At 37.9% G+C, this 27,866-nt stretch overlaps 2 protein-coding genes across 12 annotated transcripts; one reads left to right on the top strand and one right to left on the bottom strand.

Moving 5' to 3' along the window:
- Nucleotides 1-819: 819 nt before the first annotated feature.
- LOC130418476 (uncharacterized) lies at nucleotides 820-16,844 on the bottom strand. 8 transcript variants are annotated; one of them, XM_056744657.1, is made up of 22 exons: nucleotides 16,520-16,844; nucleotides 16,077-16,328; nucleotides 15,305-15,753; nucleotides 14,681-15,091; nucleotides 13,889-13,966; nucleotides 13,687-13,798; nucleotides 12,924-13,051; nucleotides 12,729-12,788; nucleotides 12,442-12,575; nucleotides 11,591-11,759; nucleotides 10,935-11,044; nucleotides 10,476-10,613; nucleotides 9,878-9,974; nucleotides 9,304-9,398; nucleotides 8,368-8,721; nucleotides 7,597-7,758; nucleotides 7,406-7,485; nucleotides 7,054-7,179; nucleotides 6,840-6,968; nucleotides 6,591-6,711; nucleotides 2,221-2,365; nucleotides 820-1,961 (listed from the first exon to the last, which is right to left on the bottom strand). In XM_056744657.1, the coding sequence occupies exons 2-22, from the start codon at nucleotides 16,324-16,326 to the stop codon at nucleotides 1,752-1,754; spliced, it is 3,558 nt and encodes a 1,185-aa protein (XP_056600635.1). In that variant the 5' UTR covers nucleotides 16,327-16,328; nucleotides 16,520-16,844; the 3' UTR covers nucleotides 820-1,751. The 8 variants fall into 8 exon arrangements, with proteins under 8 accessions (XP_056600635.1, XP_056600636.1, XP_056600634.1 ...); XM_056744658.1 differs by having other exon boundaries at nucleotides 14,681-15,753; nucleotides 16,077-16,147; nucleotides 16,251-16,328; XM_056744656.1 differs by having other exon boundaries at nucleotides 14,681-15,753; nucleotides 16,077-16,110; nucleotides 16,251-16,328.
- A 160-nt stretch (nucleotides 16,845-17,004) lies between these two features.
- gpsm2 (G protein signaling modulator 2) lies at nucleotides 17,005-27,658 on the top strand. 4 transcript variants are annotated; one of them, XM_056744685.1, is made up of 16 exons: nucleotides 17,005-17,169; nucleotides 17,458-17,488; nucleotides 19,903-20,242; nucleotides 21,680-21,901; nucleotides 22,078-22,213; nucleotides 22,479-22,618; nucleotides 22,743-22,866; nucleotides 22,973-23,088; nucleotides 23,227-23,382; nucleotides 23,481-23,589; nucleotides 24,014-24,143; nucleotides 24,224-24,300; nucleotides 24,390-24,563; nucleotides 26,156-26,327; nucleotides 26,441-26,679; nucleotides 26,854-27,658. In XM_056744685.1, exons 3-16 carry the CDS (start codon nucleotides 20,178-20,180, stop codon nucleotides 27,004-27,006), a joined length of 2,013 nt encoding a protein of 670 aa, XP_056600663.1. In that variant the 5' UTR covers nucleotides 17,005-17,169; nucleotides 17,458-17,488; nucleotides 19,903-20,177; the 3' UTR covers nucleotides 27,007-27,658. The 4 variants fall into 4 exon arrangements, with proteins under 4 accessions (XP_056600663.1, XP_056600664.1, XP_056600666.1 ...); XM_056744686.1 differs by lacking the exon at nucleotides 17,458-17,488; XM_056744688.1 differs by lacking the exon at nucleotides 19,903-20,242.
- The last annotated feature ends 208 nt before the right edge of the window (nucleotides 27,659-27,866 follow it).

Here is a 27,866-nt window from a genome sequence, read left to right as displayed (position 1 = left end):
TCATAGTGTAATTAGATTACTGTCCAAATTACTCTGTACAAAAAGTATTTAGTTACTCATTACAAATTACTTTATATATCCTACATCAACCTTGATTAGTTAAGTGATTCAAGAATATACATGAAACTGCTTATTTAATTCATTCAAATAAATAATATTATTAACCAAAGTATTACAAATGTGAGAATTATACATTAAAGCACAGATTTTAAAGTAAGACTCTGAATTTTGAAGTCAATTACACTATTGCACACGCATATATTTAACAAAGTATTTAGTTTAATTACATCAAAAGTAACTGTAATTAAATTACAGAAAACATATGAGTAATCCCTTACTTTACTTTTTCAAGGGAAAAGTAATTAAATTACAGTAACTAATTACTTAGTAACTACTTACACCCAACACTGCTTGCAATCAATGATATTTTATGATTAATATAACATTTTAAATACAATGGTTTCATTATAAATACAGTGATTATCTCTAAGGTGGACACTCAACTTAATATATGATATTTACCATCTGAATATAACCATGCCATGTCAACAAATGGAAATATTTGCCAGTTGATTATCATGTTAATTTGTGCCTTAAGCCTTAACAGCAGGGGTGCCTTTTTACCCCAAATACCACACGTTTTCATATTCTTCTGTTATTAAAAAATTGTTGCTTTAATTACCTTGAAAAAAAATTATCAACAAGACTTTATCTCAAAATATATTGAGTAATTTTAGCGATTCTCGTGTGCTTAAATCTACAACATTTTGAAAAACATCAAATATTGGATCAAATGAGCAAGTTTGTCCTGTTGTCAAAGATCATCTGAATATCCACACGCAGAGGGAAAAGTGCATGTTTTAGAAAATGCTAAAGCATTTTTTGTGCCATGAAGTGTTTACAGGAAAGTTAAATCAGAGGATTATTTTATGGGATTTACCCCATGGAGCCTTTACCCCCCGTTGTACCTATGAATTTAAGTAAAATAATGACATATTTTTATATATATATAATATATTTTTTCACCATCACATTTTAAAAATGTAAAGGATAAGATTAATAGGCTCATTTTTTTGCGAATTACTGATAAAAATTGCAAAATAGACACATTTTTAAACTCCATATGGTGTAAATGATGAAAAAATCACCTTAATGACTTATGGTCTTAATATAATTTTGTTGCATTATCATTACAGAGCATTTTGGGGGTTTATAGAGTCACATTTAATAGAGTGTGTGTTCATTTTACCTGCTAGACACATAACGATGCTTAGTTACATTTTAGATTATACTTAAGGGGGAAAACAAGTATTATACTCTACACCATCAAAAGAGCACAAAGCTGCAAAACCTGCAATGACCAGAGGCTTAGCACACACGCACACACACACACACACACACACACACACACCAACAATGAGCGAAACTTGACTTTTGTTTTTTTTGTCTGTGATTTCCAGTAGATGATTTAGTTGAAGTGTCATATAAAACATTCCGCTTTCAGGAAAAAACATGATATCCTTGTTTGACCAAAACAAAGGCGATATCTGGGAATTTCAATAAAAAATCCTTTCAGATAATATGCTATACTGTAGATTACTTTGCGGCTGAAACCTGATGCTGATACAGAGATTCAATTCAAGTAATGATTGTTTAATTCTGTTCTGTAATTCACTGAGAATATTGCAGAGAGTAACCTTATGTTAAAGTTCCACAGAGAAGAGAAGATGGAGATTTGACAGTTTTTACTGTTATAATTTTCTGTTTGCTTGAGAACTGCAGGTAGAGAGTAAATCACAGTTTCTTGTTCTGCTTCTTAGAGGATGCATGCCATATAACTTTTTCTGGAGCTGAGCTTTTGCCAGGTCACCAGAGAGCGCGTCAGCCATCCTGTCTGTTGTCTGCTTCATCAGAAAAGCCGCCTGCAAGGCCTTGTCTAAAGTCTTATGCATTGATTCCTCCTAATGAGAATAAATAAACAGTAAAATGAGTTATATAAACAACATGACATCTCAAACATGTTTCTAAATGACATGAATCAAGAAAATGTCATCCTATTGGGCATTATTTATGAAACACAAGGAGAATGCATTTTTATGTCAATTGATCCTTTGACCTCCATCTGAAAGAATGTTTTATTTACGGTTCATAGAGAAATACATTGTGATCGTGTTGTATGAATGCAGCTCATGGTGTGGACGTTAACCGTATTTCACTCACCCTGCTCTTGTAATGTCTCCTTCCAGGGGTTCGCGGCGACATTCGCTGAAAGAAGACGTTACTGGGCAGCAGTGCTGAGTCAGATTGTGTAGAGCGTCTCCTGCTGGACACAGGCTGTTTTGACTCCTGATCCCTCACTTTAAACCTGAGAAAACAGCCAGCACGGGGAAAGATATCATTGTGATTTATAAAAAAAAGCATTATTGATAATAACGATATGTAATCAACTAACCTCGACAGAGCAAAGGTGTATTAAAGGCAGAAATCACCTAAAAATCTAAATTCTCTCATCATGTCCTCACCCTCTTGTCACTTCCAACCTGTATGACTTTCTTCTACAGAACACAAAAGATATTTTGAAGAATGTTGTTAACCAAACAACTTTTCTTTTGTGTTCTGCAGGTTCAAACGACAGAAGGGTGAGTAATGATGACAGAATTGTTTTAGGGCGAACTATCCATTTAAAGGAAAATGCTTAAAGGAATATGGCGACATGTGGAATTTCAAATTCTATTGAGGAAATATCGTAAAAACTCAGGTGTGTTTTAGTTAAAATTTTACTTAAGGGGAAACTTCACCTTAAAATGAAAATTCTATCATCATTTACTGACCTTGGAGTTGTTTCAAATCTGTATACATTTCTTACAGACGCGATTTCTTTAAGACTGCAAGGGAAGCTCAGCTTCCCCTATAATTGTCAAAGAAATGAAGGGTCAAATATATCTACTATTATGTTAACATTTTATTGACTAAAAATGCATTAAACACGTTCATCTCGAACGAAAACAATTTCGTTCAGAATCAGCTACCTAGGTCGGCTGACTCGATTTCCTTCTCATTCATTCCCGTAGCGTACAGTGCATTACTCTGTTGAAGCCCAGCGTCCATTGACTTCAATGGGGCTGCTTTAAACAGTTTTTTTCAGTGCTTAGAAACAAGACGGTCATTGGATAATGCTGCGATTATGTCCCGCCCACGGACGCTCAGCGTCTCAGGGATGAATGGAGGAGTGGGCTGGCCCGGACTCCGAGCGTCTGCGTGATGATTGGAGGGACTGTCATCTCTTTTTAATCCACTTCTATGTCCTAAAACGCTCGTTTTTTGGGGTCGACAGCTTATAAAAATGTATTTCTTGTTTTATTTTTAGATTGTTTGCTATACACATTGTCACATATCAGCTTTTAGACATTTTTTTTTTTTTTTATAAATCATAAATGACAAGGAGGCGGCAGCTTCTCGCAATGCAAATAGATGGTTGGTGTGGGCGTGGGCGTGGTCTTCAGATTATGACGCGTATCACTCTGTGTCTCCTTTTCCAACTCAGTCCCATCGCGGATTTTGCATGTGTAGTCGAAAGACAAACTGCTGCAACCTTCATCGTATATTTCACACAATTTCACACCACATTCATTGTTTCAGTTTAACATAATTCCAACATTTCCGCCCGTTGAGTTAAATATATATATATATGTATATATATTAGATCGTTTGTTCATTAATTCATATAGTCTGAACTAGCCAGCTAGCAAACTGCACACGATGGCAGACAGTCCTAATATTGTCGACCTGATTTTGGCAAAGCCATTAGAAAGTCTTCCTTACGAGGAGAAACTTAGAATTAAACAGCAGGGCAGATCAACACCTAAGATTGATTTAGTGCAAAAGATAGGGAAAAGTAACAGGTCTTTTCAGCTCTCATGGTATCACAAAGTAAGCTGGCTGACTGGAAGTGCTGTGAAAAAGAAAATGTACCGCTGGCCATGTCTCTTGATGAAACCATCTCATGGATGTGTTGTTTGGTCAAAATTGGGGTTTGGAGCTCTGTCAAACTTTGACAGGGCATATAAAAGGCATGAAAATAGCAATGAACATGTGAGTGCATGTGCAAGATTAAGTTGCATGGGCAGGATCAGGGTTGAGCATGCAAGCAATGAAGGTGCTCGCATTCAAGTGGCTAAACATAATGAAACTGTTAAACAAAACAGGACCTTCCTAAACCGCCTTATTGATGTGACATCCTTGCTTGGCCTGCTGGAGCTGTCATTTAGGGGACATGATGAGAGTAGTGAATCATCCAACAAGGGGAATTACAGAGAGTTCACAGAAATATTAGCTAAATATGACTCTGTCCTGTCCACACTATTCGAGTCCTCAACTGTGTTTTCTGGTATGTCACACACTATTCAAAATGACTTGATCTCTGCTCTTGCAGCCACCATTTCTGATGTGATCAGAGATGAAATTCAGGATGCTCCCTTTTTTGGATGGCAGGTGGATGAAACCACTGATATATCCTGCCGTGCCCAACTCTCTGTCATTGTTAGCTTTGTGGATTGTGCCGGTAAAATTCTGGAGCGCTTCATTGGATTTTTTTATGATTCTGGGGGGCGAGATGCTCAGTCCGTTTTTGATGTTTTAAATGAGAACATGAAGGGCTACAATTTTAAGGATAAGCTTGTGGCACAGACCTATGATGGGGCTGCTGTCATGGCTTCAGCTCTCAATGGTCTGCAGGCCAAAGTGAAAGCAATAGCCCCCAGTGCAATGTTTGTGCATTGCTATGCACACAGACTGAATCTGGTGCTGTCACAGGGGGCCAAATGCTTGCCTGAGTGCAGAATTTTTTCTGCATCACTCTCTGGGTTTGCCACATTTTTCTCAAAATCCACAAAGAGGACGTCTTTTCTGGAGTCTGCAGGCTGCTCAAGGTTGCCCAGAAACGCTCCTACTCGATGGAATTTCACATCACGGATAGTGAGCACTGTGGCAAACAATTATGATGGCCTCCTGCAGAAATTTGATGACATCATTGCAGATACGACAATGGATGATGATACACTGGATTGTTCCAAAGGCTTCGTGAGGAAACTGGAGGATTTTGAGTTTGTGTTCATGTTGTACTTTGATATTGTCCAGCAGAGAGCGTTGGATGTTCTTTACTGCAAGAAAAGAATTGAGTCTCTTCTTGCATTTGTCAAAGAGAAGAGGTCAGAGGGGGCTTTCCAAGCTGTTAATGCCAAAGCAGCAGATCTCACATCAGACCCAAGAGATGAGCCCATGAGAAAGCGCCGTCTGACCCAATTGCAGGATCCCCAAGAGCGCTACAGAAATCTGTACATGGCCATCCTTGATAACTTCTTGGAGCAGATTCCTCTACGTTTTTCAAATTTGGAAAGTATGCTTTTCTTAGAACTAGTCAATCCAGGGAAATTTGATGACATGAGACAAGCATTTCGAGAGGAGGCCTTCCAAAGTGTCCTGAAAAGTTATGGCCATCACTTTGATTCAGGGAGACTGAGGTCTGAACTTCAAGTTCTGTATTCAGATCAGGACTTGCAGAGTAACAGGGGAAAGTTGTGTGATTACTTGGTGTTCCTTAAAGACATGGAGTTGGACAGTGCAATGCCGCAGCTTTACAAACTGTTCTCATTAGTGGCAACAATTGGAGCTAGATGGAAAGGAGCTTCTCCTGTTTAAAGCGCCTCAAGTCCTACACCTGTAACACAATGGGCCAAGGCCGTTTAAGCAGCCTAGCTCTGCTGGCCATTGAGAGGACACTGGTCAAGTCACTGAAAAAGACGCCTAGCTGGTACGACAGGGTTACAGAGCATTTTCTTGAAAAGGAACGTAGGGCAGAATTTACATATAAATAAATGGACAATTTTTATGATTTAGGCCGAAAATGAGCTTCCCCTCTTTAAAAGATCAGCAGCCGCAACTGATTTCTTTGTTATGATGACACAAGAAAATTTATTTGGAAGAGTGTTTGTAACCAGACAGATTTTGCCCAGCATTGACTCCCATAGTAGGACGAATTACTTTACCTGTTTTTTTGTTCTGTTGAACACAAAAGAAGACATTTTGAAGAATGTGGTACAGCAAGCAGTTCTGGGGCACGTTTGACTGGTAGGCAATGATGGTAGTCAATGGGGGGCAAAATCGGTCTGGTTACAAGCATTCTTCCAAATATCTTTCTCCGTGTTCATCAGAACAAACACATTTTTACGGATTTGGAACAACTCAAATGTGTGTAAATGATGACAGATTTTTAATTTTTTGGGTTAAGTATCCCTTTAAAAGGATCCAAATATTTCATTGTTTTGCTTCGTAAGACATTTATTAAGCCACTGGCGTCAGCTGGATTACTTTTATGATTGTGGTGCTTTTTAGACCCCTTTTAGGTCCCATATAAGAATATAAAATGACAAAATTTTAATATTAAATGATTTATCAGTGTTAAACTGAAGATAGTACGTGATATGTTCGAAATGCATGAGGGTGAGTCAATCTCATTATGAAATATTCTTTTGAGACACTTTGTTGGTATGGATAGTTTAATTGACTGCCATTTAATGGGATTTATTGCTTACCCAGCAGGTAGACTACTGGAGGATCCATAGTTGACCTGCAGCAGAGTTTTATGGGAAGGATGAGCAGTAAAAAGTGAGGCAGATTTTTTGCTGTTTATAAAGGTATTCCCCAGGTTTCCCACTGAAACAACAAAAAGGACAGTTTGTCTATTGGGCTTTGTCACCCGATGCATTCATTTAGTAAGCATGCAACAAAACATCCCTTAAACAAATAAAAACAAATTTCTGGATATGAATGTCATTCCTTACTTGCTTGTCTATGGGTGGGACTTTTGTAAATTGGCCTGGTGTCTGCACTTTTGTTGTTGGTGGATAGCCCAGTGCTCGCCCTCTGATGACTTCTGGACGGGTCAAACTGAGATGTGCTTTGTACTGAGGCTGAGATAACAAAGGTTAGAAGTTTATCTTCCTATACGATGAATCACAGTAGAAATATGTATATTATCAAGCGTATTCATCCTACCCTTGGATGGGGACCTGGTGTCACGTGATCTTCTGTCAGAGAGAGAGCTGAGGCGGCCGTGTGTTTGTTCATGAGGTGGACTGAAGGCTCTCTGGAAACTCAATGTTTGGTCTGAATCTTCAACTTCTGTGACGTGCACATATACACATTAATTCCCTTTTATTCAAATGACTTTAATTCCTGCCACTATAATTATACATTACCAAACACTAATGTTCACATTAAAGCATGAACTTGTGGTGCATGAAGACAAAAAGTGTTTGCATGCACTCTTTTGACATCATATTTAAATCAAGTTTCACCTTTATAAAACCAGATTTTATAAATAGGTCTAGGTCGTATAGCTGTCAACCTTTACTGTTACTGGGCTCCATATCAGAAGAGATCCAGTCCTCAGTCCTCCGAAGGCTTGTGTCTGTCTTCACGCGTCTGCTGGTAGAATAGACGTTTATTGTTTTTTCAAATTGCTCAAATTCAGCAGCCTCAGACAGCAACCAAAAATATGACGGGCCACTTTCTCAAACCCTGTGGACCCTAAAGTACCTGTTGGAGCCATGGGTTTGTGTTCTATGCCTATTCTCCGAAGGAGACCTGCTGGTCAGGCAATCAGCCCGCCTGCTCATGTGAGGTAGGTAACTAAGACTCTCCTCTAGCGCCCTCTTGAGGAGGGAAACCTCGTACTGGAGTGCAAGGATAACCTCACTACTGGAAATAGTGTTACAAAAAGATTATGTGATAATTAGGTCCACATAAACAGTTTATGTGAGGACACTCAGCATGGTATTGTGACTTAATGTCATCATACTGAAACAAAATAAAGCAGAAATAAACACAATTTATCAACAGTTTTAGCAAAAAAATTTAAATTCCGGTAGACCTCCACACAGAAACAATAACTGTTGAGTAGTTTAAATAATTAAATAAAATTAATATACAATAAACATTTATATAAATTTATATTATTATAAATTGATAATACAATAAATGGTTATGTTCATTTCAGGCCAATGCATGCGCCTTATGAACCCATATTAAATCCAATTTTTTTATAATTTTCATTACTATAATGGATTTGGTATGTTAATAGGAATTCTCGTTATTAAATTTACTGTTTTGCAATATTTTTAATAGCGTTGTCTTTTTCTTATTTAAGTACAAAAAATGTTACCATATAAAATGTATTGATTAAACCATACTATTCATTTTTGCACATAAAGCAACGAGAATTAAAGTGCAATGCAAACGGTTCACCATTATATATATATAACAGTTTACAATTTTCTGGTAACATTTCTTAAATTCAGTATTACTCACTTGTGACATGAACAGTGTGATGATAAATGTCTGTCTCTGTTTGGTGTCTCATATGCAGCATTGTTCTTTCCCAGGTGAACGGGTCCTCCTCCCTCAATCGTGTTCTCATGACTGGACATGCCACCAGGCATTGATGCTTTTCCCCATTTATTAAATTTTAATGCTGCATTCTGGGTAATGTAGTTGCTATCAGAGGCGGTTGTGTGCAGCTCTTCATAATCAATGTTGTTCACTGTAGGCTGTACAGGCCGTGTTGCTACAGATATAGTTGTTCGTTCATTGGAATATGAGGCATCGCTGTCAGAAGCACTTATACTGGCCACGCTGATGACATCATCAGATAATGCAGAAGAACTAAAAAGGACGCAAGTTAAATGTTTTTTAAAGATTTATTTCATTAATAAGTTAACATGTATTAACAGTTATGAGTTGGAGGCTAAGTGATTCATTTCTGCATTATGAGTAAGTAGGAATATAAAACTGTTTGTACTTTCTGGGTCTTAAAGGACTTTGTATGTTGGTCAGTTGTGATTGCTCAAATACATTCACGGGAAGCACCCGTAAAATTAATTTAAAGAAGTACTTCTTATATATTGCATGCATTATATGCTGTATATGCCTACTGTAGTTGATGCATTTCAGAAAATAAAATGTTCAACATTACACATAACTAGAGTGCTGTTCATTTCATTAATGTGACCCACTAAAGCCAATATTGTGCGGCATTCATAAATCTGCCTTTTTACACTATAGCATTTTAAATATAGTTTTTCGTTCTTTCATTTGAAGATGAACGTTTAGTACTTAAACCAATTTGGTAGCTAGTTAGAGAGTTCACTGCTTTAGGGACCTTGCAGACTAGAAAGGATGAATCAGATCTAAATTCATGATTTGCAATTGTTGTTTAACAGACAAGCATTAGCCTCCACTATGTACCTTAAAGCATCAGGGGATGTGTGGGAGAGTCCTGTGGTGGGCCGGCTTATGTCCGTACTGCCAAAGCCACTGTCAATTTCTGGTCTCACAAATCTCTAAAAAACAGAAAACATCCTCCCTTCAAAAAACAGCTCATACCTGCTGACACACTGTGTGCAGTAAATACTAAACAATAACCATTCTAATACAAAATCCAATGGAATCTACACTGTAAAAATAATTTTACTTAAAAAAAAATCCTCCATGCACTTATTCTCCCACAACCAACTATGGTTAGAATCAGGAGTGACATTAAAATGACTACTATTGCATTGTGATTTATAATGTGTACCGTATATTAAAGTGTTTTCTTTAATTTGGTTGTAAAATATGTGCATTAAGGAAATGTTTATTAGTGATATAATTAAATTTGTATTAAAGTTATATTGGGTTGGTTAAAATTGAAATAATAGAATATGGCTTAATCCTCCTTGATCAATTTGGGAAAATGTAAAACCTAAAAAAAAATTATTGCTGTGAGATTTTTAAGCTGTTTTTCTTCACCTCAACTGTATATTCAGTATGTGTTTGTTACCTGTGTTTTGTCTTTGGTTGGCTCAGCAGAGGGTCCTGTATAATGAAGTCCTTCACTTGAGAAGGACCCTTCACCTGGTGCAGTCTTCTCCTCACATCTACAAAGAAATAAGAGCCCCATGGTACATCATTGTATATGAGTATAGCCATCAATCAGTACTAAGTACAGTATGTGGAATATGGTACATGATTCTATTATGTTGGAACATATCGAAGAAAACACAGTACTACCTTGATTTTTAAACGTGATTTTTCATTTACATTCACATTAGTCACACTTTTATCCAAAGCGTCTAACAAATGAGGTAAACAATATATTTATATGTATGTGTATATTATTGTTTTTATGAACAAAAAATGTATATGCACAGTACAAAGACATATTATATTATGTAAACACAAACTTTTATTCTGGATTAATCATTTGACAGCCCTACCAAATGTGACAAACAAAACAAAATCTTGCAACAGAAATCACTTGACGTAGGTAATCTTTTGATCACACGCCATAAATAAACTTTTTTTGTTAAAACATCAATTTGCAAAAAATGGCATTTTACATTAAATTAAATTAGTGTAATGGACTTTCAGATACTGACCTGTCATATGTCGGCTTTTGCTTTAATGCAGCTGGACACCCCTGTGTCAGAAATTCCTCATAGAAGTCTTCTTCTCCTGTTGTCGTCAGGCTGTCTTCTTCATTGCTAGTTCCAGGTGTTGGAGTGGTGAAGGTACACCTCAGAGAGCAGAGGAACATGCACAAGAACTAACAGGAGGTACTTAGTGTTTCCATAATGAAACTGATATTCTGTAACCTGACCAGCCTCTAGTGAGCAGAACTGACTATCATGATATAGTCTCATTTTACAACCCATTTCAGTCATCTAAAGAACAGCTAAACAAAGTTAATTAAAAAAGTAAACATTTTAAGTTAATGTCGACCATTCAAATCTTGAGAAATAATAGAAGCCTAGTTTAGAATAATAGAATAATATTTTTTTAGTCTACATAGAGTGATGGGTTTGTAAAAAAAACAGAAGAGTAAAATGTGGCTGTACTGTAAAATATAGCTGCTTTCGCCTTGGTTATTTTCATCGCCCACTTCAAAATCCTCATCTTCTTCATTCTCCATGTTTTTTCTCATGGTGGAGTTGCAGAAAAGTGATTCCTGCAATAAGACACGTGCCGTTCATTCAAAGCCAGCATCCACAAACTGTCACGCTCCGTTGGTCCCAGTCATTCAAAGATTGTGTTACAGAGCAAAACCAGGCATGCAAATGGATATGAGGTAAACAACAATATCAGCTTCACTGTGTGTGTGTCCACGTGGTGTATTTAACATTAATAATTTAAAGGTGAACAAATGATAAAGGAGGAGTTCAAATAAAAGAAAGAAAGAACGAGAGGTGGATTAAATTGTGGTGACAAAAGAAAGGGAATGAGTGATGTGTCAAACTTTTTATAAATATAATTTTGTATTTTGCATTAACGTCAGTGAATGGCTAAACATTTTTGTTGGCTTGTTTAGTCTATAGGCACAAGTATTACATTCAATTTATAGTGCTGTGTTAAAGATTAATAGTGCAATTTCATGCAAATTGATTTCTTTCAAAAGCAGGGTGGGTTAAATGCTTTGTGATATCATATATGAGAGAATAGTTTTTTAGTTTGTAGATTAGTGAAATTATTGATGCACACATGCCATGTATGTTACCTCATGCAGTGATGGATGGGGTGATGCGAGGGAGCTTTCTTTACAAGGTGGAGGAGAGGGAGTGGGCGATGATGGAGGAAGATTGAAAAGATGGCAGATGTTTCTGTCGATCTGTTCTTTTATGTCCTCCAGTTGCATCCCTATCCTGAAAATATGCCCCTCCACCTCCCTTAAACACAAATATGAGATGTTTGTCCCAGCCTGGCACATCCAGAAAGATTGAACCTCTAGGAAATATGTTATGTTTGCACACTTTGGCAAATTGAGCACAGTTTGTGACATTGCTGAGATTGACATTCATGACATTAATTGGTACAACCATCCCCACTCCAAGAACTGTTCTCATGCAGAATGAGCAAAAGGGCTGGTAAAATCACTCTGGACCCCTCACACCCAGCACACTCCCTTTTTGAACTGTTACTGTCTGTTCGACGCTACAGAGCTCTAATCACCAGAACGACCAGACACAGAAACAGTTTCTTCCCTCAGGCAATGCATCCCATGAATACTTGACATTACATGCGGAACGCAAACTCTATTTTACATTATTTATTCACCAAATTTGCACATATCAGTCCTGTACATACATAATTGTCTATAGTGGGCTATTTTGTACATTGCTTATTTGTATATTGTATATTATTCTTTTATCGTCTGTTTTCTGTCCTGTTGCTGTCTTCCTGTTCCGCCGTGTAGCTTCTGTCACTATAACAAATTCCTGGAAACATACTTGGCCAATAAAACTCATTCTATTCTATTCTTAATATGATCTGGTTCTCAAAAGAAAAGTATGAGGTAGACAACTTGTTATGCTGTCCATTTCTACTGGATTACCCCAGTGTGATGCTTACCTGTCAGGATCAAACTCTCCTGTGTTTCTGGCCAGTCCCATGTAGTTTTGCATTTCAAGAGCACGATGCTCTTCCCTTTTTGTGAGGTAATTCCTCTCCAACTGGTCCTGGGCCTCCATCATGCTTTTCAGTATCTGTGAAGAGATCCAAAATGAAAAAGGTATGCCTTTAGACCATTGTCAAATGTTTGAACATTATTGAATTGTGAGACATTGTATTTGGTTGGTGCTCTATCAAATTATTCATGGGAATAAAAATAGTTTGTCCATGGCAATTAATGTGTCTACCATCTGTTGCTCCTGCACATTCATTGACATGGTGTTGACACATGTTTTGAATTCATCCACCTGGAAAACAAAGGGAATACAAGATCATGTGCAGTGCTTCTGTAAAAACTGCTAAGCTGATGTCACAGAATTAAATAACTAAAAGACATGAAACACAGATGTAAACAATCTTCATGTTGCAATCTCTTGCTGTACCTTGTGTACAAATGAGCTGATTATTTCTCTAAGGTCAGAAGTCAGTCTTTCCCCGTCTGTCAGTGTCTGAGGTTCTGTCTGTACAGTAAGAGAGTTCTGCACCAGACAGCACTGCTCCTCACCTAAACCTGCTGAACACACGCCCCAGACATGAAGACAACGTGCAATTATCTACAATTTATGCACATTGGCTTTCCCTTCGGGTGGTCTTTGGTTTTTTAATATTTGTGACTTTAGTGTTTTGTGTATGTAACCAGCTATCTAATTTGAAATTCTCATAATGCAATACAATAACACATAAATATTTCAGAGAAAGATGTAATAAGATCCATGCAAAACAATGTCTGTCAATCAGAGTTAAAACGTGGCTTTAAGAAAGATGACAAAATTACCATTTGCATCCTCTTTTCTAGAATTTTGACTTAAGGAATAGTTTAACACAATGCAAGCTAACTGTGTATGGCATTATTTTTTAATCCATAATTTATCTTATAAATCAATTCCAGAGGGAAGGAATCAAAATTATTTCATTCCAAAAGCTGTTTTACTCCGATAACTTACAACAAGCAACCTTATGTATAGTGTTTATTGTACTTTGTGGTCAATCTTGTGTGCCCACTGTAAAAATGAAACTGCCTAAAAGTAAAACTGTGTCTTGAACTTTCATAAAATGACTTATTTATGTGTCATACTAACAGGATTTTGTTACCCTGCTGTCAGGGTTACACTGGGATATGAGACAGGAAACAAAATGCCTTCTTGCCTGCAGTTGGTGCCTGTGGGGTCTTTGCTGTCAGTTTGCTGACGTTGTCATTGTTAGTAGTTGTCTCACTCCAGTTAATAGACACAGAAGGCTCACTGGAAGCATGAATCTGCTGTTTGAGAAAATAAAAAAAACACACACATTAACTTCTAAAAGAAATGCTAGGAAATAAAATATGACAACATGGATGACACAAACTCACTTGATTCCTGGTTAGTCTTACCTGGCCGATAAGATTTTCTGTGTCTGTGTATTTAGCGAGTAACCTGTCATACTCAGCCTGTAAACAAACCGTAAGTCACACTTTAGATAAGTCAAACTTAATGTGTTCATTCTTCAAGTCAGAGCTACCCTTTAAAGGGATAGTTCACCCAAAAACTCCAATTCGCTGTTTATTTACTCATCCCCAGGTCATCCGAGATGAAGGTGACATTTTTTTTCTCGAGTAGAACCATAAAGAAGATTGTTTGGTAAATCCGCAGCCCTCTTTGCTTCATAACAGGAGTCTATGGGGTCCACCTGTCTAAGAGCTCCTAAAGCACATAATTCCAAAAGAGCGCCTCCTGGCGACATGTTGACGTCTTGTGAAGCAATCATTTGATATTTTCATAAAACTGAACGTCATTTTTAATAAAATGTTTCATAATGTGCAGCCTCTGCACACGTCCCGATCGCGATCTTCATCTTTTAGTATTTGGTGGCGGATGGCATGCCAGCGTCTGGTGCGTTTAGCGCCACTTGCAGAAAGGGAGTGTTGAGCGACAGTCGCTTTTGGGGAATTATGTGCTTTAGGAACTCTTAGACAGGTGGACCCCATAGACTCCCATTATATGAAACAGAGAGGGCTGCAGATTTACCAAACAATGGTTCTACTCAAGAAAAAATGTCACCTTCATCTCGGATGACCTGGGGATGAGTAAATAAACAGCAGAAAATATGAGTTTTTGGTTGAACTATCCCTTTAATAAAACACCTGTAGCAAATATAAATTCACCTGAAATTGATGTGCTAGTCCAGATTGTTCTTCCTTATCCGAGAACACAATGTGTGAGTCCTCTAAAACCCTGCTGATGATGTCAGCTGTGGCTGAGGAGGTGTTTTTACCCAGAATTACCGGGGAGGAGTGGACTCGTGCTAAAGCTGGTGACTGACTGTGACTGATGGGTTTAACGCTTACATTACCTTTAGGTATTTTGACTTTAGGTGCCACTTTAGAGAAGTCAGGTAAGGGGTAATGCACCTGTCCCTGTCCATATTTCATATCACTGAAGGACCGGGTTCTGCTGAAGGACACTTTGGGTGCATCTGCTTTAGACAGATCTAGAGAGCTGGCACTGAAGCTCTTCTTAGGATGAACATCTTCACCAGCGGACACCACATCACTCCCTCGACTGGAAGCTGTGTCCTGAAAAAACATATTTTCAGGCTTGTAAGATGAGTTTGACACATTTGAAATGTTTGTATTGCTACAGTTGTTTGCTGCTTCTTCCATATCGTCTTCTGAAACAGTAACATTGAGCAATCCATGACTTTTAGTTGTTGTGGAATTAGGTTCCTGTATTTTGTTCTGAATCGTTTCCCTCTCTTCTGAGTTTATCTGTGGAGCGTGAGAAATTACTCGACTCAACACCGATTCATCCATGCTGTCCATCAGAGAGATTTCTGGTAGGGTCTCTGCTTCAATCATCCTGCTTGAGTTGAGAAGCTCCTCCTGGGAGAAGTGTCTGAGCAGGAAGTCAGAAATGTGGCACACGGCTAAGGGAGGAGACACATCTTTTGTTGCTTTGTGATTGGATGTTTCTTTAACAGACATTATAGCAAATATTTCAGACCCATTTGAATAGGTTGCATGGACGTCGGGGACTGTTTTGTTATTGGTGTGTGCACCGTCGTACGGGAGCTCCTCGTGTTCTTCATCGCTGGTGTTGATTGCATCATCCTCATGTCTTTCAACAACTGCCTTTACTGCAGATCTGAGAATTGGGGTCATTCTTGACTTATTCATATCCTCTACACACTCACTGCTGATCGATTCTGTACTCTCTGTGGAGCCCTTTTCAGTCACATCTATACACAGACACACACATTTTAATTTAACTCAAATTATTAGATTAAATTATCTCTAAAGTCTTGGCAAAGTTGCACTATTTTTTGTTAAATGTCTGTACATACACTGAATACATAAGGTTTCTACCACCTTTAATATAAACCAATGAGGGGTTCTAATACATTTTTATTTAATAAAGCAGGTTGGTGGTTGGAGCTGATACAATTTCAAGAAAGTTTTAAAAGAAGAATTCTATAATATATTGATAGTATTGACATGTATAAATGCAAATAAAGGATACTTGAAATCAATTGCATGTATTGTGAACTTAAGTACGTCTTACCTGTGAATTGTGGGCTTCCGGGTGCACCTGACCCCTGCGAGAGATGAACAGTAAAGGCGTCCTGCAAATCACTGAAATGCAGGCTGTCATCATCACTAATATCCACAAATATACTCTGCTCGATGCGTTTTTCCCACAGCACAGATGAAGGTGCGCTGCGAGCGTCATCCTCACCGTCCGCGTCTCCAGCAGGCGTCCCATCAAACCCGCTCCGTGAGCTCGTGCGCGTCTGGCTTGCGTCTCTGCTCATTTCTTAGCAACAAGAAGACACATCACATAAGTTAACTGTAAAAAAGACTACTAATGCATGTTCATTCTGTTCTGAAGGAAGGTTTAAAGTATGTGTAACTAACTAACTAAATAAATAAATACATTTAAAATAGAAACTACGCTTAAATGCTACATTTAAGCTTAAATTCTACGTAATATGACATTGCACTTACTTGTTGATGCTTGCTTTATGGAGTTTTACGCACGCCGTTTGGATGAATGACTTAACACCATTTTACCAAGGTCCAAAGTTTCTTGCATCTCAAGTCCGTGGCACAGGATCATCTTCTTGAGCATTTTAAATAATAAATGCCGTATTTGATGCTGATCCTCTGGGCAGGTGCTGCACGCGCATGGGGGTGGGGTGCAACAGGTGATTGCTATGGGAACGTGACGCTTTAAGATCATCTGTCAGTCAGCTATGCTCCTAAACATTCACTTTAAGTTTTACAGTTTGGTTGGTTAAGTTTCAATTTTTCTGCATGAATATAGGAGACAATAGCGTGTTAAAGCACTCAACAGAGAAGTTGTCGTTTTGCTGCAAAGTAGACCGATAAACATTCAAATTGAATTGGTCATTCCTTCAAGGCGTGGTATCTTTGAATTCTCTACTCTGATTGGCCGGTCGAGTCTCGGCCGCGCCCCATTACGTCTTCTCTCCGGGTAAAGTTTACTCAACACACCGCCTCGAGGAATTCAAATTTATTGTTTTAATGTTTCATCTTATCCGTCGATTTTAATGCTGGATTTCTGCGGTATTATTGATCAGTTGTTCCTGAAAGGAGAAACCGGGGACGATCTGTGAGGAAACGGCGGAGTTTGAGTAAGTATGAATACAGGTTGTCCGTAACGGCCGTTAGGAGACGGAGAACCGCACGCGCTAACTTGCTAACGCACCAAAACAACAATAATAAACACTTAAAACTAGTAGAAAATGTCTAAATGTGTGATTTTATAATGTTCAAAAGCCTTCAGGTGTTTGTCTTATCCTGACGCGTCATTATGGCTTCGTACATTTGACATTGTCTGTGTTTTTGTACCTTATTATGTATAGTTTTATCAAGTATTATGAATTGTAATGGTGATGTTTTCCCTCTGTGTACTTGTTTAGGCTGCCCATAGAAGTCAGACACATATTTCAGGTTGGAGTTTATGATATGTCCGTGTTTTATGTATGTGTCCAGGCCATATTGGACCTGTTTGCTTTGGGAGTGTTGGGTCCTGTTTGCTCTTGTAATGCTTTGTGTATGAGGACTGACATTGGCTAGAGTTTTTACTGTTATCTGCATCCCTTTCGTGGCCTTAAATTAGTTTGTGTTTTTGCTTCTTCTGTCTGTCTATATATCTGCTCATATATTCATCTTCAGCATTTTTCCTTTATTTGTAAAACACCTTGATTCAGAGTGTTTTATGGCCAATATATCCATCCCACCCTGTACTGAATCTGGCAGATGTTTTAGTTATTTCTTTTTCTGTCACTTTCTGCTTGGATTGTATTTTCCTCATATGGGTTCTCAATGTCAGCAGCTGTCAAGTGACAGTCCTGTTTTGTAATGACTGAAGTGATCATATCCTTTGTGCAATGGGGGTTATGTCTGCCTTCTTGCTTACCTCTGTTCATGTCTCATCTTGTCAAGCTTACCTGCCTCTGAAATCCACACAGCTGTTTATCTGTGAGCACGATGACACACAAACCAGTTTCGTAACCGTCTGTTTTTCAGTTCTTTTTGTTCTTTGGAATTGAGAAAGAGAGCACAATAGATTTTGAAGGTCTTTGGCACAAATATTGGTTGGTGTTTGTTTTAGCATGCAGTTTGTATGTTACTTCTTTTAGTTGAGTGCATTTGTCTTTCCCTTGTTCTTTTAATTCTATGGACCAATGTTCCCAACCAAATTAAACTTTGAGCCCTAATTTTCTCATTTCGACTCCTCCATTGTCTATGTGCATATTGCAGTTATTTGCAATAATATTGTCAGATTTGTTTTTATATACTTCAGCTGTAAAACATGGAGAGTTATGCTTTTTCCAACATGCATTTCAAAATGTATGTTGGCTATCATCGCTGTCCTTCCGAAACCCTCAGATGTCCAAACTTGCTCATTTGAACACTTTTTACTGGTTAGATATTTAGAAAACCTGAGAAGCATAAAGTGTGACTTATAATGATGATGTATGGCAGTATTTAAAAATCAATAAGTATGGAGATACCAGATTTCGGAAGAACTTTTTAAAATATATTGAAATATAATATTCAGATTTTCTAACCTAAAGCATTATTGTGTCACATCGCATTATTTAGGAAGTTATCGGGTCAAGAAGTCTGCCCTGTTACGAAAGGAAAATGGATTACGAATGTTATTTCTTGACTAATGCAGATTAATTAAACCGTCTCACAAAAAAGCCCATTTAAAATTAGTTTATCATATAAAGGTATTAACGAACAATGAATGAGCAATATATTTGTTAGTATTTATAAATATTTTTTAGTTCTTTACTTTTTTAAGCTCTGGCCCATTAATATTAACAAATACTTCTATACATTTAACAAAGGTTATTTGCCAAAGTCAATTTTAAAAAGATTTAAATACATTTATTTATATTTATATATAACATTTTTTAAATTTTACAAAGCATTACCCTCCCAGACAATCAATGTATGTGACTAGATAGATAGATAGATAGATAGATAGATAGCACATAGAGAATGAAAAGGAAATGATTTCTCGTCAATTTTCCCCAACCAACCCCCCCCCCCAAAGCTGTAAACCTAGGTGAAACACTGAATACGCATAAGGAGCATTAGCGCTTACTATGATAATTATTATGTTTAATGTTTGTTCATTAATGTGTTTCAAAGTAACATACATCAAGTACCTTGATAGAATATGAGGTGTTCTCTTAATCCATATGTTCTAAAATAAAAATATAAACGCTTTAATGATCACAGCTCTATGGTTCCTTAAGCTGATTAACTTGTTTCTAGGTTAGTTTGACAAAGCAGCTTAACAAATGTAACTGGAGAGTTGTAATATTTGTGTAAGTTATGGCAGTCACGATTGGAGTTCTCTGTTATAAATGGTGGCGTGATTCCGCACATGATTGAGTAAGAAATGAAAAACCTTAATATTTTTCTAAAACAAGAACATTTCCAGATCTTTTTTAAAACAGTTTAGAATTTTGAGTTAAACCAAACCGGCACAGTTAAACCCATTGGTACCCAGCCATGAGTTGGTAACCCCGTCATTTTTAGAATGTTGTTTTGGGACACTGTTGAACTTTTTTGTAGCAGACTGGTCATGCAGGAGGATATGAGGTAGTTAAGCTCAGACCTGAATAAGGTTTCTTTCTGTGGCTGCTTTTGGTTCTTGCTTGCATGCATTAAAGATGATCATTAATGGGCCGATCACTTGCAGGGCCCCATGATTCACAAAAAGCTCACACACACACGCTCTAAATATCTGCCCCCCTTGCATGTGTCTGCCGCTTAGTGGGTGTTGCCATGGCATTATGCTCAGAATGAGGCTTCACATTCGGCATCTTGTGTTCTCTTCACAGAGAGCTCCGGAAGAGAGTCCCGGACACGACACGCACACAAATACACACTTCCCAAACCCACTGCTATGGAAAGGCAGTTCCCGTGACTTATAATAATGTGGATAAGCCCAACTCTTGTTCTCACACTGGACTCTGGCACCACAAATTATCAATGAGACTTTAATTGGGAGTAAAGGGTTTTTTTAACCACTTCCTGGGAATTGGGTCGTTTTTCTTTTTTGGATGGACTACTTTTTTTCGATTTGGCTCGGATCAGCACTTGATAATGTTCTTCGATGGCTGCGAGCAGTGCAGCAGTTAGCATGCCGAATGACAACCAAACCGTTCATGTCCACTACAGGTAGGCATGCGGTCATTCATTTTAGTTTTCTTTGAAAGTGTTTTACAATAATAAAGTGTGATTTTGCTTGACTACATCAAGTATTTGAAATTCTTGAATTTAATTGTGATCATTATTAAGGATGGATTTATTAGTCTTTGGAACTACAAAACTTTCTAACTGTAATGTAATGCATGAGGATGGATTTTAAAGATACATGTAGACTTAAGTACAAATCTTGCCAAATCTGAATTGGACCTTACAAGGCTTTATATATTAATAGACAAGTTTCCTCACTTTTGTGCATATGTGGAAAAATGCGGGTGTGTAATAGAGAAGCAGACTTTTGTCACGGTCCTCAATATTTAATAATTCTTTGAATCATTTATGATGATTGTCAACCTTTGCACTTGCTAAATATATGTTGCTCTGGTAAAATATGCTTTGTATATGAATATGTATGTTTTGTAATCAGGTCAACCCTAGGAGCATGAAGATCATGTCAGTATCTGTTTTTCCATCTGTCTAAATAGGTTGATATTGCAAGCAAAACAATACAATAGGGGGTAATTTATTGTTTACAAAAAAAATCTCTTGATCAGGTTTTAAATATACTTGTCTAATGTTGAACTAAGGTGAACTCAGCGGGGTCTAATCTCTGTTGTGTTTCTCTCAGTGGTCTCTAATCACACATGACAGTGGAAAACAGAAACACAATCAGATTAGCCGCTAAAGTGCTGAGCCCCACAGTTTTTCCTAAAGCCATCTTCGACCTCTGCTCTCAAAGACATTCACTGTGACATTGAAAGATGGATAACTGCCTTGTAGAATGTTATTAAGAAAGTCATTTAGGTGTTTAGTGTTATTTATTGGTGAGTTATTTGATTGGAGATTGTTGCCACTTCGGGATGTATGCGTGTTTGGGACAGTCGCTTCCGGAGGACTTTTTAAGGAGACAACAAAGCCCTTTAAATGCCTTTTAGATGCTTTGTTTGCTTTAAGTGTGTGAGAAGGAGACGCACCAGGTAGGGCCTTGTGTAGCGGTTAAAACACGGAAAATAGTTTAAGATGTTAGCAAGGACTGTTTCATTTTTCATGTAGGTTTTGCTGTGCAGATTAATTTGTGAAGCAATATTTGTGTTGGATTTTATTATTTAAAGTGGTTTCAATATTTAACTTAATGAGGGTGCACATCACACTGTGTTTACAACATGACATCAATCCCCCAGCTTCTACATATATCAAAAATGACTTTTTGAATTATTGAGTTTTTTTATTAATAGATTTTGTTTTATTTTCCCTGTGTTTATGTTGTCTGATGAATTGTGTAACAACCTTGTCTTGTCCAGTACAATCAGTAGTATTATCAATATGTGTGTGTGAAAAATCACTGGACAAACAAAGGATAGAAATCAGCCAATCAGGAAAAAACTAAATCGTTTATGTTGCCCCCTGAAGGATGGAGGCATCCTGTTTGGACCTGGCTTTGGAGGGGGAACGCCTGTGTAAAATGGGGGATTACAGGGGTGGTGTTTCTTTCTTCGAGGCGGCCATGCAGGTTGGCACAGAAGACCTGCAGGTTCTGAGTGCCATCTATAGTCAACTGGGCAATGCCTACTTTCATCTGCAGGACTACAGCAAAGCTCTGGAGTTCCATCACCATGATCTTACATTAACTAGGTACACACACCCCTACTTATTATAATGATATATGATTACAATTTGTTTTTGACAAGCTATAATGATATATTATTGCAAATTGTATTTGACAAACTATAAAATCAGAGTATCAGACTTAGATGAATATTGTTTGATATTTGTCTTGGATGTTGTAAACAGACCTTATGTTCTTTCAGGACCACTGGGGATCGGCTTGGTGAAGCTAAAGCTAGTGGAAACCTGGGGAACACATTAAAGGTTTTGGGACGCTTTGATGAAGCAGTGGTCTGCTGCCAGAGGCATTTAGATATCGCCAGAGAACTGGACGACATGGTAAGTTTAACATTTAATGTACACAATAGAAATGTGCATAAAAGTATATTGTGCGTTTTTATTTCCAAAACTGGCAACAAAAATATAATGTTGTTTAATTATGTTTAAATGGTTGTAAATAATAGATTTCATAGAAGACTGCAGAAAGGAGAGACAAACCTACTTTGCTGAATATTTAAATCACAAAATATCCTTGTCCGGGTGTATTAAAGTAGTAATACAGTAATAAGTGTTTTTTGTTGTTGATTTACTTTCGTTTTTGCAGGTGGGGCAAGCTCGAGCATTTTATAATTTTGGAAACGTGTTCCATGCCAAGGGAAAGAGCATTTGCTGGAGTGGGGCGGAGCCCGGAGACTTCCCTGATGAGGTCATGATAGCACTTAAAAAAGCTGCTGAATACTACGAGTGAGTCCGCCACCACAACTCAGAATTCCAAACAAATTATAGAGATGAAAATGTATGGAAAGACCATCAACATACTAGTGTTAAACAGTCCTAAGGATCCTCCTTTCTTTCTGGGATTTCTCAGAGCAAACCTGTGTATCGTAAAGGAGCTCGGAGACAGAGCAGCACAGGGAAGGACTTATGGGAATCTAGGGAACACATACTACCTCCTAGGAAACTTTAGGGATGCAATGGCGTCCCATGAGCAGGTGAATGAAATGTGGTAGTCACAAATCACACTGTATTGATGTACGACACAAATAAACCTGGCAGAACCCCTGACACTGTTGTGTGTGTGAACAATTTGTTTCTTAGCGTTTGCTCATTGCTAAAGAGTTTGGAGACCGCTCTGCAGAGAGGAGAGCCTATTGCAACCTAGGAAATGCCTGTATATTCCTTGGTGATTTTGAGAAGGCTGCAGAACATTACAGGTGAGTAATTTTCCTCCAGTGCACCTTAAATACTATGAATTGTAAATTTACACGAACGACTCTGCTTATGTTCAGTATTAGTTTAGTTCATTAGATGAGCTCTGATAGTGATAAGGGAATTGTGCTTGTATTGTGTAGGAAAGCTCTACAGTTAGCACGGCAGCTGAAAGATCTGGCGGTGGAGGCTCAGGCCTGCTACAGTCTGGGTAACACGTACACGCTGCTGCAGGACTATGAGAGAGCCATAGACTACCATCTGAAACATCTCATCATCGCTCAGGACCTCAATGATAGGTAATTTGCTCACGCACAGCGAGCCATTTTTAAGTAGTTACTTACATTGCGCAAAATGTACACAAAAATAATGAGGCATGTACATTTGTTTTCTTCAGGATCGGTGAAGGTAGGGCCTGCTGGAGTTTAGGGAATGCACATACAGCACTGGGGAATCATGACCAGGCCATGCACTTTGCTGAAAAACACCTGGAAATCTCAAAAGAGGTCTGTCTTCACATGAGCCACACATTCATTCAACTGTTGCCTTGGAACGGTTACACATTTTTACACAGTCATTGCTAGGTTACATTTAGACAATGCTCCTTTATAAAATAAATGTATGTTTTTTTTCCAATTAAACTAAGCACACATCAGTTTTAATGATCAAAATGTTGTTTAGATGTAAACAACAGCTTTCCGATAGCTCAGTGGTAAGAGCATGGCGTTAACAATGCCACAGCCGTGTGTTCAATCCCAGGGAATTGCAGATACTTAGAAACAAATGTATAGGATAATGCAATGTAAGTTGTTTTGAATAAAAGCGTCTGTTAAATGCATAAATGTAACTAACTACAAGCAGGCACAATGAGCTCCATAATGTATTGATGTTGTTGTAAACGTCCTTTGCTATGAAACATCTTGTATACAGACTGGAGATCGAACTGGTGAACTCACTGCTCGTATGAACGTCTCAGATCTTCAGATGGTGCTTGGCCTCAGTTACAGCACAAACAATTCTGTCCTTTCGGAGAGAAAAGACATCGACTACGACCTGCATGGTAAAGCTCCATTAATCTGCATGTTTGTTGTTTCAGCTAATTTATTGTATTCTTATTAAATAAAGTTTGTTCTTGTCCAGGAGCGAGACCCAAGATGAGCAGACGGCACAGTATGGAGAACCTAGAGCTGCTGAAACTCACACCTGACAAAATCAGCGTGAGTGTGAAATTACGATTATTGCGTGTGTCATAGTCATAGTCATCAACTAGAAGAAATGTTTCATCTTTTTGATGCCTGTCCTGCAGGCTCAGAAGTGGACAAGTGACATTCTCTTCAAGCAGCCCAAATCCACACTGGCCAAGTCGTCATCAAGACTCTCCTTTGTCAATCGTTTCCGAGGAAAGAAACACAAACTGCAGAGCAGCTCCAGTAAAATCCTGCAGGACACAAGCAACACAAGAGAAACTCCTCAGAACAAAGTATGTGAATGCAACAACTAGGGATGGGTACCGAAACTCGGTACTTTATCGGTCTCGGGGCTAAATTGTGAAAGACCGAAGTATCGATAAGCCCTGACGTTAACGGTCCTGCTATCGGTACTTGCGAAATTAAGAAAAACATTTCCTATTTATTATTGCTAAATAAACGTTACATAGCATTTTAACTGACCAGCCATTTCTAATTTGAGATAATATTTAAGACATTTACCTGCATTTTCGTTATTCGCAATCTCGCACCGCACGTAAAATGTACGTCTGTTCCACACTACACGGAGCTCGCGCGCACACAACACGAAAGCTCGCGCATATAATAGTGACGATGGCGGAGAGAAACAAACGTTCTAAAGTCTGGCTATATTTCAAGCGAGTAGACACAGATAATGCTCGTTGCAATAAGTGCAACAAGACTTTTGCTTGTAAGAGTGGTAACACAAGTAATCTGTCTAAACATATCTCTAAAGTGCATTATGTGCAGACAGAGAGATGCAAAGTTTTCGACTGCCTGCAAACTAATAGTTCGTCATCCACGTCCTCAGGTGCGTATATGCTAGCCCAGCAGTCTTTCTAAATAACACAGACAAAATTTAAACATTGCATAAGGTTTCTTTAAATTATTATGTAATAATTGTATAAACACACATCACATAAAAAATAGCCTACATATAAATCTTTAGAGTGTTTTTTTCTGCAGTAGCCTAAATAAATCTTAAACTTAAAAACCGCTTTCACAGTACTGAATTTAAAATGGATGAATAATAATAAATTATGCTTAAGAAATTATAAAGCAGAGCTTACCTAAAAAATTAATTTGTAGCGATGAAATACATAAACTTTTTTGTGTTCATGTAAATTGCAAGAGGTTCCAAACCTGTATAACGTTTAAGCCCAAACAGAGTTAACTACATTGTAATTTATGTGAATGTAAAGCTGCAGTTACAGTGAACCAAGCCACTCCAGCATCTGGTCCAAACAAAAGAGAATTCCAAAGCCCCTTCACACTGAGCAGCATGTGTGTGTGTTTGTGTGTTTATACATATTATGTCCCTATTTATCATAAGTATTAAATGCACAAACACACAAATGAAGGAAATATGTGCTGCACTACACACATCATCACAAAAGAGAAGATCTCCAGCCACAACACATAATTGGAAAACCATTTCTTTATTATTATTCTTAAACAAAAACAACAAAAAACATAAACAAATTTAGGACCACATGCATTTTGTCTAAATTCTTTATGAATAATAGGCGGGTATCAGTCATCTTTTACCTGCATTAAGATATGTTAGGTCAACGAATGTAAAGAATACGAATGTTTTAAATAGTGAAAAAAAACTCCAGCTTTAGTTTCGTCTTTCATAAAAAAAACGCAACAAAAAGTACCGATAAGAGTACCGTTAAAGTACCGGACCGATAAGTGGTACCGATAAAAGTAGTAGTACCGTTAAAACCTTAACGATACCCATCCCTAGCAACAACTGAAGAACACACAATAGATTGTCTCTGTGCATTTTGTTGATACACAAGTGCTTACGGTGAGGTTTTGTGCCTGGTATTTGACCTTTCAGAATGGCAGTAAAGATATTTTAGGAGACGAGGGCTTCTTTGACCTGCTGAGTCGTTTTCAGAGCAACAGGATGGATGACCAGAGGTGTGCAATACAGGATGGGAGGAGCCATCTGTTTGTTCAATCTGGCTCTTCTTCTCCACCCAACACACCACCTGGAACCATCAGGAAATGTTAGACTCTTTTCTTTTGCCCCAATATTATTCAATGAGTTTCTCTTTAATCATGCTATTGAATTTCAAGTGCTGTATAGATCATAACATCATGTATTTTTTTGTCTCTCCAGCGGTCTCAGAGTCTGCTGCAACTCCAGGTCAGGAGCCGTTTCTCAGGCTGTTGGAGAACGCTCAGGGCAAGAGGCTGGACGAGCAGAGGGCAGGAATAGGCAACAGTTTGCCTGGCCTGCGCACACTATCTGAACACAACAACAATGATAGTAGACGGATGATCCTCAGTCAGGTCATGGCTAGCACGGATGCCACTGAACCCGACGATCAGTTCTTCGACATGCTTGTCAAGTGTCAGGTGAGAAATTGCAATGCTGAAAGTTTGTATGTGTTGAAAAGGAAATTGTTACTCTAATGAAGTTTTCTCTAAATATTGATTATAGCAATATTACTGTTTAAAACATGATTGATTGAGCAGCCTGATTAGAGTCAAACAACCAGGTGTCAAATTGTCTTTGACATTTTTTCTCAGGGGTCTCGTCTGGAAGATCAACGCTGTGCTCCTCCTCCTCCCTCTTCTGCTCGAGGACCCACCGTCCCAGATGAAGACTTCTTCAGTCTCATTATGCGCTCACAGGCCAAAAGGATGGATGAGCAGAGAGTCACACTGCCCTCCTGCCGCTGAACACAAATTTTTCTCTGCACACAAAGTGTGATTCGGACCTCATGCTGTATACACAGAAAGTGTGATTCGGATTTTGACCATCTTTCAGAACTGTCTTTGATCATTTTGGATAAATCTCATTCAATCTCATTTTATGTACAGCTGTAACAAACAACTGTTATGGGACAAAATGTAAATAGCACATTTTATCTTTTATTTTTTTCAAATGTCAGCTCTTAGTTCATACTTAAAAATGCTAATGTTCAATTTAATCAGCAGGTTATATTAGTTATAGGCTGCTTTTTTTTTTAATAATTGCAATTAATGAAACAAATGTATCTTTTGATACAAGAGTATTTATTTGTCATTTTTACCACCATTATTTACCCTTTAGTATGAAATTTGTAAGCATGAGATAAATAGCACTGCGTTCTTATTGTAATGTCACAAAATTAATTTGCAAACATATGTAGGCCTTTAAAAAATCAGGACTAAAGAAATTGACCTTTACAGAAAAAAATGTATTTAATACCATTCGGACAAAAAATATTTTGGTCTACATGTTTGAGCCTCTGTAAATTTGTCAAGTTCTGAGTTTTAAAAGTAAAAGGACTACCATTTAAACATGAAAATGAATTTACAACAATTACCTGCAATACAGTTGAGTAATACATTTTTGTCTGGGTCGTTTGTCTTTATTTCTGAAACCAGCAACTTTCAAAGGCTGGTCCTCGGTCATCAAATGTGAAGAACCTGTTTACTCCTGTCTTAAATAAAGCTGCTGTTCTAAAGTGACAAATTCATCAAAGAGACGAATCAGAAAGCAACGTTTTTACAACGATACATGGCTCTTTCTGAAGAATCAATAATCTTTTTTAATC

The sequence above is a fragment of the Triplophysa dalaica genome, chromosome 3, assembly GCF_015846415.1.
Source record: "Triplophysa dalaica isolate WHDGS20190420 chromosome 3, ASM1584641v1, whole genome shotgun sequence".
NCBI classification, from domain to species: Eukaryota; Metazoa; Chordata; class Actinopteri; order Cypriniformes; family Nemacheilidae; genus Triplophysa; species Triplophysa dalaica.
Note: the sequence above shows the minus strand (reverse complement) of the source record. Positions and strands in the feature narration are given on the sequence as shown.